The 11,497-nt window shown below is 48.2% G+C and overlaps 1 protein-coding gene across 1 annotated transcript in view; it reads right to left on the reverse strand.

Moving 5' to 3' along the window:
* FARSB (phenylalanyl-tRNA synthetase subunit beta) overlaps nt 1-11,178 on the reverse strand; it is a 70,959-nt gene extending 59,781 nt beyond the window's left edge. Inside the window, exons 1-3 of the mRNA XM_056111666.1 lie at nt 11,090-11,178; nt 3,960-4,015; nt 1,379-1,533 (exon numbers count right to left, since the gene is read on the reverse strand). Of these exons, the coding sequence (XP_055967641.1) occupies nt 1,379-1,533; nt 3,960-4,015; nt 11,090-11,147 (269 nt within the window). The 5' untranslated portion in view covers nt 11,148-11,178. The remainder of the gene's footprint in view (nt 1-1,378; nt 1,534-3,959; nt 4,016-11,089) is intronic.
* Between the last annotated feature and the right edge of the window lie 319 nt (nt 11,179-11,497).

Below are 11,497 nucleotides of genomic sequence, written 5' to 3' on the forward strand. Positions count from 1 at the left end.
GGTCCTGAAGTCCTGGGTTCAACTCCTGACACTGCCCAGCCCAATTACTGAACCATCAGAACCTTGCCTCTCCCCATTCCCAGCTCTGCTGGGTATGACCTTCTCTTTGAAAATATACACACACAACACACAAGACAAAAAAGTTCAGTGTAAAGGACCTGGAACCAGAGAGACCAATTATCTGGTTCCAACAGATCTCTCACAGAGCCAGCACATAAAACCTTCATTTTACCAGCTAGGAAGAGCTACTCCAAGCTCTCTTGGAATTTAAGAATACAACTCCGCTAGCTCTGCTCTCTCTCCCAACCGAAACAAATCCAGAGAACAATCTATTGCAACTGAACTACTGAGGCAATTCACCTAAATCCACTCAAATATTATTTGGGTTTTTTTGAGGGGAGGCAGAGCATTTTGGGCCAAACCTGGCAGTGCTCAGGGGCTATTCCCACCTGTGTGCTCAAGTGTGATCCCTAGAGGTGTTCGGAGAAACCACACATAATACTGTGGTTCCAAGCCAGATTCACAGCTACAGCCACAGGTAAGGCAAATCTCTCCAGACCCATTCAAGATTTTTTTTTTCTTGTTGGGTCATACTCAGCGACGCTCAGAGGCTTCTCCTGGCTCTGCATTCAGGAATTACTCCAGGCAATGCTCGGGAATCGAACTGCATACAAGGTAGCCTACATACAAGGCAAGTGCCCTCTCCACTGTACTATCACTCCTGCCCCCATTCAAGAATTTTTAAATGAGCCAAATATATTACACTTTAAAATATGCACCACAGGGGCTGGAGTGATAACACAGCAGGCAGGGCATTTGCCTTGTACGCGGCCAACCCAGGTTCAATTCCCAGGATCCCATATGGTCCCCTGAGCACCGCCAGGAGTAATTCCTGAGTGCATGAGCCAGGAGTGACCCCTGTGCATTGCCAGGTGTGACCCAAAAAGAAATATACATATACATATATAATATATATATATATATATATATATATATGCACCACAGTGGAAATTAACACAGAAGTGAATTTTCAAATGGTTATGATCTACAAGAATCTCACCCTTCAATCATTCCTTTATGCAGACCTAAGGCGGAGGACCTGACCGGCAATCTTTTATTCTTCTGCTTTTTGTTTTTGGGCCACAGCCAGCAGTGTTCAGGGCGTACTCCTGACTCTGAATCAATCCTGGCAGGACTCGGGGGACCAGAGTGGGGTGCCAAGGAGTGAATCCGGGTCAGTCGCATGCAAGGAAAGCACCCTACCAGCTGTACTATCACTCCTGCCCTCGTCTTTTTTTCCCTAGACATCTACCCAGGGTTACCAACAATAGCAAAGAAAACCAACTTGGCAGAACACTCAGCAAACAAATCCCCTCACCTCTCTTTGAAGACTTGAAGCCCTCGAACCAATCCTTCCAAGCAGAGGAGGTCATATCGGTTGGCAGGGACATCGATCTTGTAGAGAACAACATCAGAGGCACCCTTGGCCTTCTCATTGCCTTGCTCCTTGCTTATAATTTCCTTTTCTGAAGTCTAAAACAAACACAATTTTTTTTTCTATAAAGGGTTGAAAAGCAGTTGTCCTCTGAAGCAATGGCAATAGTATACGTGCCCTTCTACCCAGTAAGTTAAGGTCTGTTATACCGGCAACAACAAAATACGAAAACAGTAAATGCCATCAGACCTGACTCTCGCCAAGGACCGACGTCTTCACTCATCCCGAAAGAGCAAGGGTCATCTAAAGTCAGGGTGGGCAAGCACTGGCCGGCCCGCTGACCTGCCACTGTTCTCGAATGTACAGCCTGGGTGGAACACAGCCAGGCCCACTAAGCTACACGCATCTCTGCAAGTGGCCCCACAGACTAGCCTACAGTCTATATAAAGTCTCAGCTGGGTCAGACCTGGCGCTCTACAGAAAGGGTCTGCCAGTCTTGAATTTAAAAGACAATGAGGATTCTTTGAAGGAAAGAGAAGGCAACACCTATACATTGCTAATTTATAATGACACACGTGGGAAATCTAATAATTCAACGTCATTTTCAATTAAAAATATCTAAAAGTATTTAATCCCTTATATGCTAGAAAATGCTAAAAAAAAAAAAAAAGACTAATAGACAATAGAACCTTGCACCGAGATAGTTGTAATCTTTTTAAAAGTAGCAGATTGGGGCTGGAGCAATAGCACAGCGGGTAGGGCGTTTGCTTTGCATGCGGCCGACCCGGGTTCGATTCCCAGCATCCCATAGGGTCCCCCGAGCACGAGTAATTCCTGAGTGCAGAGCCAGGAGTAACCCCCGAGCATCGCCGGGTGTGACCCAAAAAACAAAAACAAAACAAAACAGAAGATAAAAGTAGCAGATTGTCCTTTACTTGTTTTATTTTCGGTTTGGGGGGGTACGCTCCACAGTGCTCAAGTCTTACTCATGCTAAGGATCCAACCCAGGGCAGCTGCATGCAAAAACAGCCCCTTGGCCGCTACACTAAGCGGTGTGCCCACTCTGCTGCCGGCATGGGACTCGTAGCAGAGCACATGTCTCAACTGTGCCAGGCCCTGGGTTCCCTCCAATCCTGGCACTTTATGGCTGGCCCCAGGCACCATCAGGTGTCGCCCCGTAATAAAAATTAAAGATTCAAAATATAATTTTATATTAACTCTGAAATGACCCATCTAGCAATTTACTGAGCTCCTGACCTGAATTATTCACACACTGTTATGCAAAAGATGGACAGAGGGTTTCAAGACGCCAATCTGATGGCGTAGCCTGATTCGGAAGATCAGGAGCAATCAACTATTCTCCTAATGGGTCAACATATAAGCTTGTAAAAAGTTTGTGTGTCATGCTAGGGGAAAAGGGAGTTCAGATAGAGAAGGGAACACAAAATAAAGGTGTTGGGAGGATCCTCCCAGGATGGGAGAAGCATGCTGAAAGTAGACTCTAGACCGAACAGGATTGCCACTCAATGCCTCTTTTGCAAACTACAGCACCCAAAAGGAGAGAGAGAACAAAAGGGAATGCCCTGCCACAGAGGCAGGGAGGGATGGGGATTGTGAGGGGTGGGAGGGATACTGGGATCCGTGGTGGAGGGAAATGGGCACGGGCGGAGGAATGAGTATTTGATCATTGTATAATTGAAACCCAAGCTCAAAAATTTGTAAGTCTACAACTGTACCTCACTAATAATGATGTCTCACTAATAAAAAAAAAAAGTTTGTGTGTGTTCCCTTTTGCTTTTGTTTGAGGACTTACTCCTGCCTCCCACTCAAGGATCACTTCTGGCAGGAGGGAGGGCTCAGGGGATCAAATGGGGGTACCGAGGATTGAGCCCAGGTCGGCTGCATGCGAAGCCTGGCTCCTACCCGTTGCGCTATGGCTCTAGCTCTGTGTTTATACAAAATGACCAACAATCTCTCTAATAGTTTTGTCGTTCCATAATAAAACAGATTCTGTAATAAAAAGTTGACCTGACCAGGGCCAGAGAGGTCACTGTACAGTGGGCAGGGCGCATGCCCTGCATGCAGCTGACCTTGGCTCAGTCCCCGGTACCACAGACAGTCCAGGAGGAATCCCTGAGCTTGCTTAGAGCCAGGAGAAAGCCCTGACGCCCTGCTGGGTGTGACGCCCCCCCTCCCCCAAACAAACAAAAATTCATAGTGATGGCTAAATAACAGACAAGGGAGGGACACTGAGGTGCTGAAGGGGCGGCGGCCAAGGACACCAGCACCTCTGGCTTAAGCAACGTTTCTACGCCTTCCCAGCCCCTTTTAGATGATAGTTTTGCAAAAAAAAAAAAAAAAAAAACCTCAATGCCTCTCTCCTTGTTGCCTGCAAGGGTCTGCTCATCTGATCACTTAAGTGACTGCCCCTTCCAAACATAGCAACAGTCAACCCTGGGGGCCCACAAATGTTCCCATAGAGTAACAAATAATCCAAACGTGTGAAAAAATATCCAGTACGTACAATTTCATCAAGTTCCAGACCAAATTCAAAACACAGTTCGTCAAATTCTTCGTCAGCTAGGGGGGGAAAGAAACAAAAAAAAAAGGAGTGTTCAGCATAAAACAGCATATAAATTTCATTTTTGTATCAACTGCTTTACAACAAGTACACTTAATGTCAGACATCAGATATAATCATTTAAAAACAAACCAAAGTAAGCATGATCAAAAAACTTTGGGGAGGGGCTGGAGAGATAGCACAGCAGGTAGGGCGTTTGCCTTGCACGCGGTCAACCGGGTTTCTATTCCCAGCATCCCATATGGCCCCCTGAGCACTGCCAGGAATAACTCCTGAGTGCAAAGCCAGGAGTAACCCCTGTGCATCGCCAGGTGTGACCCAAAAAGCAAAAAAAAAATGTGCATAGAGGGGCTGGAGCCATAGCACAGCGGGTAGGGCGTTTGCCTTGCACGCGGTCAACCCGGGTTTCTATTCCCAGCATCCCATATGGTCCCCTGAGCACCACCAGGAGTAACTCCTGAGTGCAGAGCCAGAAGTAACACCTGTGCATCACCGGTTGTGACCCAAAAAGAAAAAAAAAACCCTTTGGGGAGAAAGGTAGGGGATTTGTTTAAAAATAAAGTTATTATAGGCCTGATTCGTCCATTCTCGTATGGAGCACAGAACTTGGCTACCTGTACCGGGAAGCTCACATTCACCAAGGAGAAAAACACCTGCTGAGTCAGATCAAATGTAAAGTAGACTCTGGAGCACAATGGAAGGACGTTATGTAAGTCCTGCCACTGACACATCGGACTAATCCAAGCCTGAATTCTGACTCTCACCTTCTGAGTTCTGAGAAGAGCCTGGCACCTTATGGCAACATTTATCCATAAAGTGGCACCATTTATGTGTACCCTGCAGCTGTTGGAAAGGTTTAAATGAGTTCGCGGGGATGAGGGGCCTGACGCGGTGTCCTGAAACACAGTAGGCCCACCAGTTCTCATCCTTCACTGACACCATGGTGGAGGGCAGCGAGGGCAGCAGGCCCTTTGGTGGTGGGGACGGGGTTGGAACACCAGTCGTGAAACCCTATCAAGGACAGTACTGTAACCTGGGGTGCCTCAAATTTAATTTTTTTTTTTCAAATACTTCTCATTCTTGAATTATCTTGCTATAGCTGACAGTTTCGGGATTTTTCTTATTTCCAAAAGCTGAGTACAAAGCATCACTGCCGGTCTACTCTGGGGAAAAACTAGTCCAAAGTTGCAGATCCTGACATGGGAAGCTCACTATAGACCAGATGCTGGGGTAGAGCACAAGGCCAAAAAAAAAAAAAAAAAAAAAACACCCAAATACTACAAAACCATGAAAACAAGACTGCGGCCTTCACTACTTCCAACTTGACTCAAGAAACCAGATGTGCAAACACACTCAGGAGCAAGTTACGGGGGTGGCACAAAGAATTAACTTCGGGTCAGTTCAGCTTTCCCACAGAGGACCAATTCATCTGGCAGAGATGCGGGATGAAGCGAGAGCATGGCAGGTCTGGAAAGGGAGACACTCAGGAAGCTCGGGACTGGGGCTGGGGGGCGGGAACAGGTCAAGGTCTGCCAAGGGATTGGTCCTTTGCGGCCAGGGTCCGGTGAAGAGTTCTCAGCTGGGCAAATGCATCACGTGGGCATCGTAGGTGGGGGGAGGGACTGGAGCCGGGAGTCTCCTGCCACAGCCAGAGACACCCCAGGGACAGTTCAAGCAGCAGCAGTGACGGAGAAGCAGAAGGAGGACATGGAGACAGTCAAGAGGCATGAATGAGTGAGTGGGAGGTGGGCACAGTGGGTGGGCGAGAAGTCGAGGGTGCTCTGCTGGACTTGACAAGCGGGTGGGTGGGGGGAAGAGGTGCCCCGAATGATTCCTGCCTCCTGGTCTCCACACCCCATACAGGAGTGAATCTGGGCATACCATCTGTGGGTCCTGCTACAAGCCTGAAGGCATCCTGATGAGAGAGAGACCAGGGCCAGACCTGCCCAGCAGATCGCCACTGCCCCCCCCCCCCAATTCCTACTTCTCAGACACTTCCTGAAGAGTGTCAGGGAGCCCAAAGGGCCGAGAGCACATACTTTCAAATGGTTGGGCTAAAAAGCTGAAAGTCACTGGCCCAGAGTAGCAAAGGACGGGCTGTTTCTGAGATGCCAGTGCCTTCCATCATGAGTGCACTCAATTCCCGGCGCTCTTGGACCTCGTGCTGAGGGCAAACAGGCCACCCCGTGCCAGCACTCTTACGGACAAATCACGGGAAAGGGACAGATGGCTCAGGGCTGGGGAGAGAGTTCAAAAGCGCGTGCCTACACTTGATCTTAGCCAGAAGCAACCACTAAGTTGATGAGGGTTTAGCGGGATCGCCCCGGGATGGGAGATGTATGCTGAAAGTAGACCAAGGACCAAACATGATGGCCTCTCAGTATCTGTATCGCAAATCATAACGCCCCAAATCAGAGAGAGAGCAAGAAGGATTATACCTGCCACAAAGGCAGGGAGTGGGATGGGGTAGGGGTGGCGGGAGGGAAAATGGGAACAATGTTGGTGGAAAATGGGCATGGGTGGAGGGATGGGTGCTCAAACATTGTGTGACTGAAATGTAATTATGCAAGTTTGTATCTCAACGTGATCCAATAAAACCTATTAAAAAAAAAAAAAAAAAAGCTCGTGCCTCTTATGTGCCAGGTCCAAGTTTGACCCCTGGCAGCATATGGTCCTCAAGCATCCCTGGGTGTGGAGCTGGTGGGTCCCTCTGAGCACTGAGCCCAAGCTTCACGACAGGTGCTGTTGGGCCCGAGGAGTGGGCTCTGTGCCCACAAGATCTGCCAGGAGATGCAAACAAGAAAAAGTGTTTGTTTGTTTGTTTTTTTAAAAGGATGAGGTCAGATCAAAAGTGAATCTGGAATTAGATTCCACAGCTCCAGTTAGGCCTTGAGATGACTTAGAAACCTGATTCATTTACTAGATCCTGGTCAGAAACCCAGAACCAGGTCCCCAGATAAGCTGCTCCCCAGTGTTTTTTGTTTTTTTGCTTTTTGAGTCACACCCAGCAATGCACAGGAGTTACTCCTGGCTCTGCACTCAGGAATTACTCCTGGTGGTGCTTGGGGTCCATACGGGATGCCGGGAATTGAACTCGGGTCAGCCGCCCGCAAGGCAAACACTAACTACTGCACTGTCACTCCAGCACTCCCCAATTCTTGATCCTTAGAATCAATAATTGAACCAATGACTTTTCAGCTAAATGTGGGAGTACTTTATTATGTTACCATTGGTAACTACATGGGTACTGAAAGCAGATGCTATCCCAAATGAATTACATGTAACTATGAAAACTGCATCCGAACCATCATACGATCCCTTTCTGAGCGTCCTAATATGCTCAGATGTAAAGAGCAATAGAACACTGTGAGTCACGATTCCTTCTAACAAAAATATGACTCACCACTAGGAGTACAGATTAGGGGCTTTCAGGAATCACACAGATTGTTCCGACACAATCTTGCAGGGAATTACACCGAGGCAAAACAGGATCAGAATCGAAGAACAGTGATAATAAGAAAAACATCTGCGGGGCCGGAGCGAGAGTCCAGCAGGGAGAGTGTTTCCTTGCACGCGACCAGCCCGGGTGTGATCCCCCGCATCCTATGCGGTCCCCTGAGCACTGCCAGGAGTAATTCCTGAGCGCAGAGCCAGGAGAAATCCTTGAGCATCACCGGTGTGACCCAAAAGGCAAAAAAAAAAAAAAAAAAACTGAGCATAAAGATATTAAAGAGAGTACGTTAAAACTGCTCCCCCCAAACCAAAATGATCTCCAAAACAAAAGCAACTTGAGAAACATCATGAACAAAGAGATAATAAAAGGGTATTGTGAATTGTGGTAGAAATGATGGACTTTTAGACAAGCAGAAAGCAAGACTGAAAAAGGAAAGGGAAAAAAAGTGACAGGCAAGAAAAATGGGTTCATGATGTTGAAAATCAGGTACTAAGTCAAACCTGCTTTCCCAACTTTGCCCTCAACCCAAATACAGATAAAAGGTTTCCAGAGGTCAGCGGGATAGACAGTGGGTAGGGCACTCGCCCTGCACACAGCCAACCTGGGTTTGATCCCCCACACTCCAGATGGTTCCCCCCCCCCCCCCCCCAGCCCCTGAACACCACCAGGAATGATCCTTAAGTGCAGATTTAGGAGTAAGTTCTAAGTACAGCCAGGTGTGACCCAAAAAATAAAAACCAAAAGCTTTCAAAAAGAACTGATGAAATGCAAACTAATGAGTATCATTTCTGATCTGTACTGAGTAACATCGATCATTAACTTATGATATCTTATCATAATAAGACACTTAAGGAAAACTGAGTTTACCTGAATCTGAGTTCTCGATATGAAAAAGGGGATCAATACACTACATTAAAATGTCAGGGAACAGTAGCACTGTAGCACTGTCCTCCCGTTCATGGATTTGCTCGAGTGGGCCCAGTAACATCTCCATTGTGAGACTTGTTGTTCCATTTGGCATATCAAATACATCACGGGGAGCTTGCCAGGCTTTGCCGTGCGGGCGAGATACTCTCGCTAGCTTGCCGGGCTCTCCAAGAGGGGCAGAGGAATTGAACCCAGGTCGCCCGGGTCAGCCACGTACAAGGCAAACACCTTACCCACTGTGCTACCTCTCCAGCCCAGGTAAGAGTATAAGGTAAGGTAAAGGCCCTCCCGTTGTTCATTGATTTGCTCGAGCGAGCCCAGTAACGTCTCCATTGGAGACTTTGTTGTTACTGTGTTTGGCATATCGAATACGTCACGGGGAGCTTGCCAGGCTCTGCCGTGCAGGCGAGATACTCTCGGTAGCTTGCCGGGCTCTCCGAAAGGGGCGGAGGAATCGAACTCGGGTCCACCATGTTGGCTGCGTGCAAGGCAAACGCCCTACCGCTGTGCTATCGCTCAGTAAATAGGTTAAAAATTCTCCATCTTTTAAAAACCTGCAATTATTCACTTTCCTAGAGATTAAATATTTAAAAGGGAATTGATCTGCATCTTGAACAAATAATTGCTTTACCATCTTGTACTACTCAGGTGTATTCTGTGATACAGTGAGAATGCTGTTTAGAAGAATGGATAAAAATATAAATAAGGGCCTGGCAGGGAATAATCCCCCAAAACCTCAGGGAGTGCCCCCAAAACTACAACAAGTAATAACACTTCAAAATTACATAGTATATAAGAGTTCAGGGAGGCAGGGAACGTAGGCCAATCTCGCGGGATTTACTTCTGGCTCTGTGCTCGGGGATCACTCCTGGCAGTGCTCTGGGGACCGTAACAATCTCTTTACCTGCTGTACTATCTCTCCTGACCAAGTACACCTTTAGAAACATTTTTTAAAAGAAGGAAACATTCTTTTCTTGCCGAAGCTGGGAACCAAATGCAGGTCCTCATGCAAGAAAGGTTTGATCTCTACCCCCTGAGCTATCTCTGGGCCTAGGTAATATACTATAAAGCGGATTTCTTAAACTTACCAGAGATATATTGAGCTCTAAAATCAGTACTACTCTCATAACTCAGTCTGTAACTGATCAACAGGCTTAACAGATTTCACCAATGCTCTTAAATTGTTAAAAAAAAAAAAAAAGAAAAAGAAATTCACAATGTTTGCTTGCCAGGGTAATTTGAACTAAAGAGAATTTTTCAGAGTAATACACATGTCAAATTAAATGCCCCTGGCAGCAACCTGACACCTCCCAACTCCATCCAAACCAACATCCCAGAAGGAGCACATCAGATAGGATGGGGAACACAGAAGCCAACTAATCTCATCAACATGAACCCAGAAGGAAGGCTTAATTTGCAACAAGAGCGTAGTAAAACCTCAGAGGAGGACTTAATGTTCCCACGATGAGATACAATTTTCACAAATTTCCTTTCACTTAAGTATTTTTTTATCATTCCACCAGTCATTCAGTGGTCAACAAACAGTATAAAATTAGCGTGGGCTTGAGAGGTAGTGGAGAAACTGGAGACAGTGGAGGAGGGAAAAGTGATCGTGTTGGTGGGATTGGTGTTGAAATGACCAAGGCACTGACCATGAACAACGTTGCACATCAAGTGTTTAAATAAAGCGTGTTTGTGGGGGGGGGGGGGGGGGGGAGGGGGACGGACCAACCACAAAACCCCCAACGCCACAAGTCAAATGAATGTCACTACTGGTATACAACACAACTGTATCACAATTTAAAAAAAAAAAAAACACGAGGGTTGACGTGTGGCAGGAAAACCGTGGACGCGTTAAGACTTCTGTCTCAGGGGCTGGACTGTGCGGCTAGGGCATTTGCCTAGCACGCGGCCGACCCGGGTTCGACTCCCAGCATCCCATATGGTCCCCCAAAACCCCGCCAGGAGTTAATTCCTGGGTGCAGAGCCAGGAGTGACCCCTGAGCATCGCAAAATAAATTTAAAAAGACTTCAGTCTCAGTATCAGCTCCCAAGTGACGGACGCTCTCTAACGTGGTTCTGGGCACAGCCGCCTTTTTTAATTCCTCCACAGCTGTCGTGGCATCGTAAGAGCAACATTGTATCCATGCAGCTAAATTGGACCACTGACGCCCCTAGTTAGGACCTGAGCGCGGACCCTTAGGTCTTAAAAGAGCACCAGAGCCGCACCGGGCACCTCCAAAGGGTGCTCAGGAAACAAACAAACAAAAAAACACCCACGCTGTGGGGGTGCAATCGCCCCCCCAGCTCCTCCTCTCGCGTGCCCACCCCCGGACCCGTGGAACATGGTGCGCCCGTCTCGTTGCATTGAATTAGCGCCCATCTCATTGCATTGAATTAGCAGCCCCCGGGGTGCAAACCCGGGGCCGGGTCCCCGTGCTCTCTCTCCCCTGGCCGGGATGCCCGGGGTGAGCCCGTGGGAAGGGAACGAGCAATGAGCTGGGGATGCAAGACCAGAAAAGCTGCCCCAGCCTGGCCCGGCCGCCTCGGCGGCTCAAGGCCCTTCCCGACTATCCCGAAGCCAAGCCCGGCCGGGCAGCGTTCAACGCTTGCCCAACGCTGCCGTTTTGGAGGGAGTCCCGGCCTCGGCGGCGAGGCACAGAGCCCGAACCAAAAGGCCAGCAGCACTCACTGTAGGTCCGGCCTAGCTCTTTGAAGAGCACATCGCGCTTCACGCTGACAGTCGGCATGGCGAGTCCGCCCCCCACTGCGCCTGCGCGGCCGGCCGGCCCCCGGGCTCAGCGCCCGAGCGACGTAAGGACCCCGCGCCTCACGCTTGGGGTGTCTTAAATAGTGCCGGTTTGATTTTCGCAGATTTTCCTCGTTTTTTGGCAACGAAATACAAGGAAATTCCAGAGACGAAGACTCCAAAAGGTATATATGATTTTGAAAAATTATAGAAAGACTTTAAATGCTGGAATAATCGGACAAAAGCAGTTCACGTTTGATGGGGATAATGATGGACAGACGGTTAAGGGCCTGTCTCGGCCATCGCAAACTGGACCGCCCAACTAGGTGGGCGGGGCAAAGCCCCAAGGGG

Source organism: Sorex fumeus, unplaced genomic scaffold (genome assembly GCF_029834395.1).
Source record: "Sorex fumeus unplaced genomic scaffold, SorFum_2.1 ptg000014l, whole genome shotgun sequence".
Classification (NCBI taxonomy): domain Eukaryota; kingdom Metazoa; phylum Chordata; class Mammalia; order Eulipotyphla; family Soricidae; genus Sorex; species Sorex fumeus.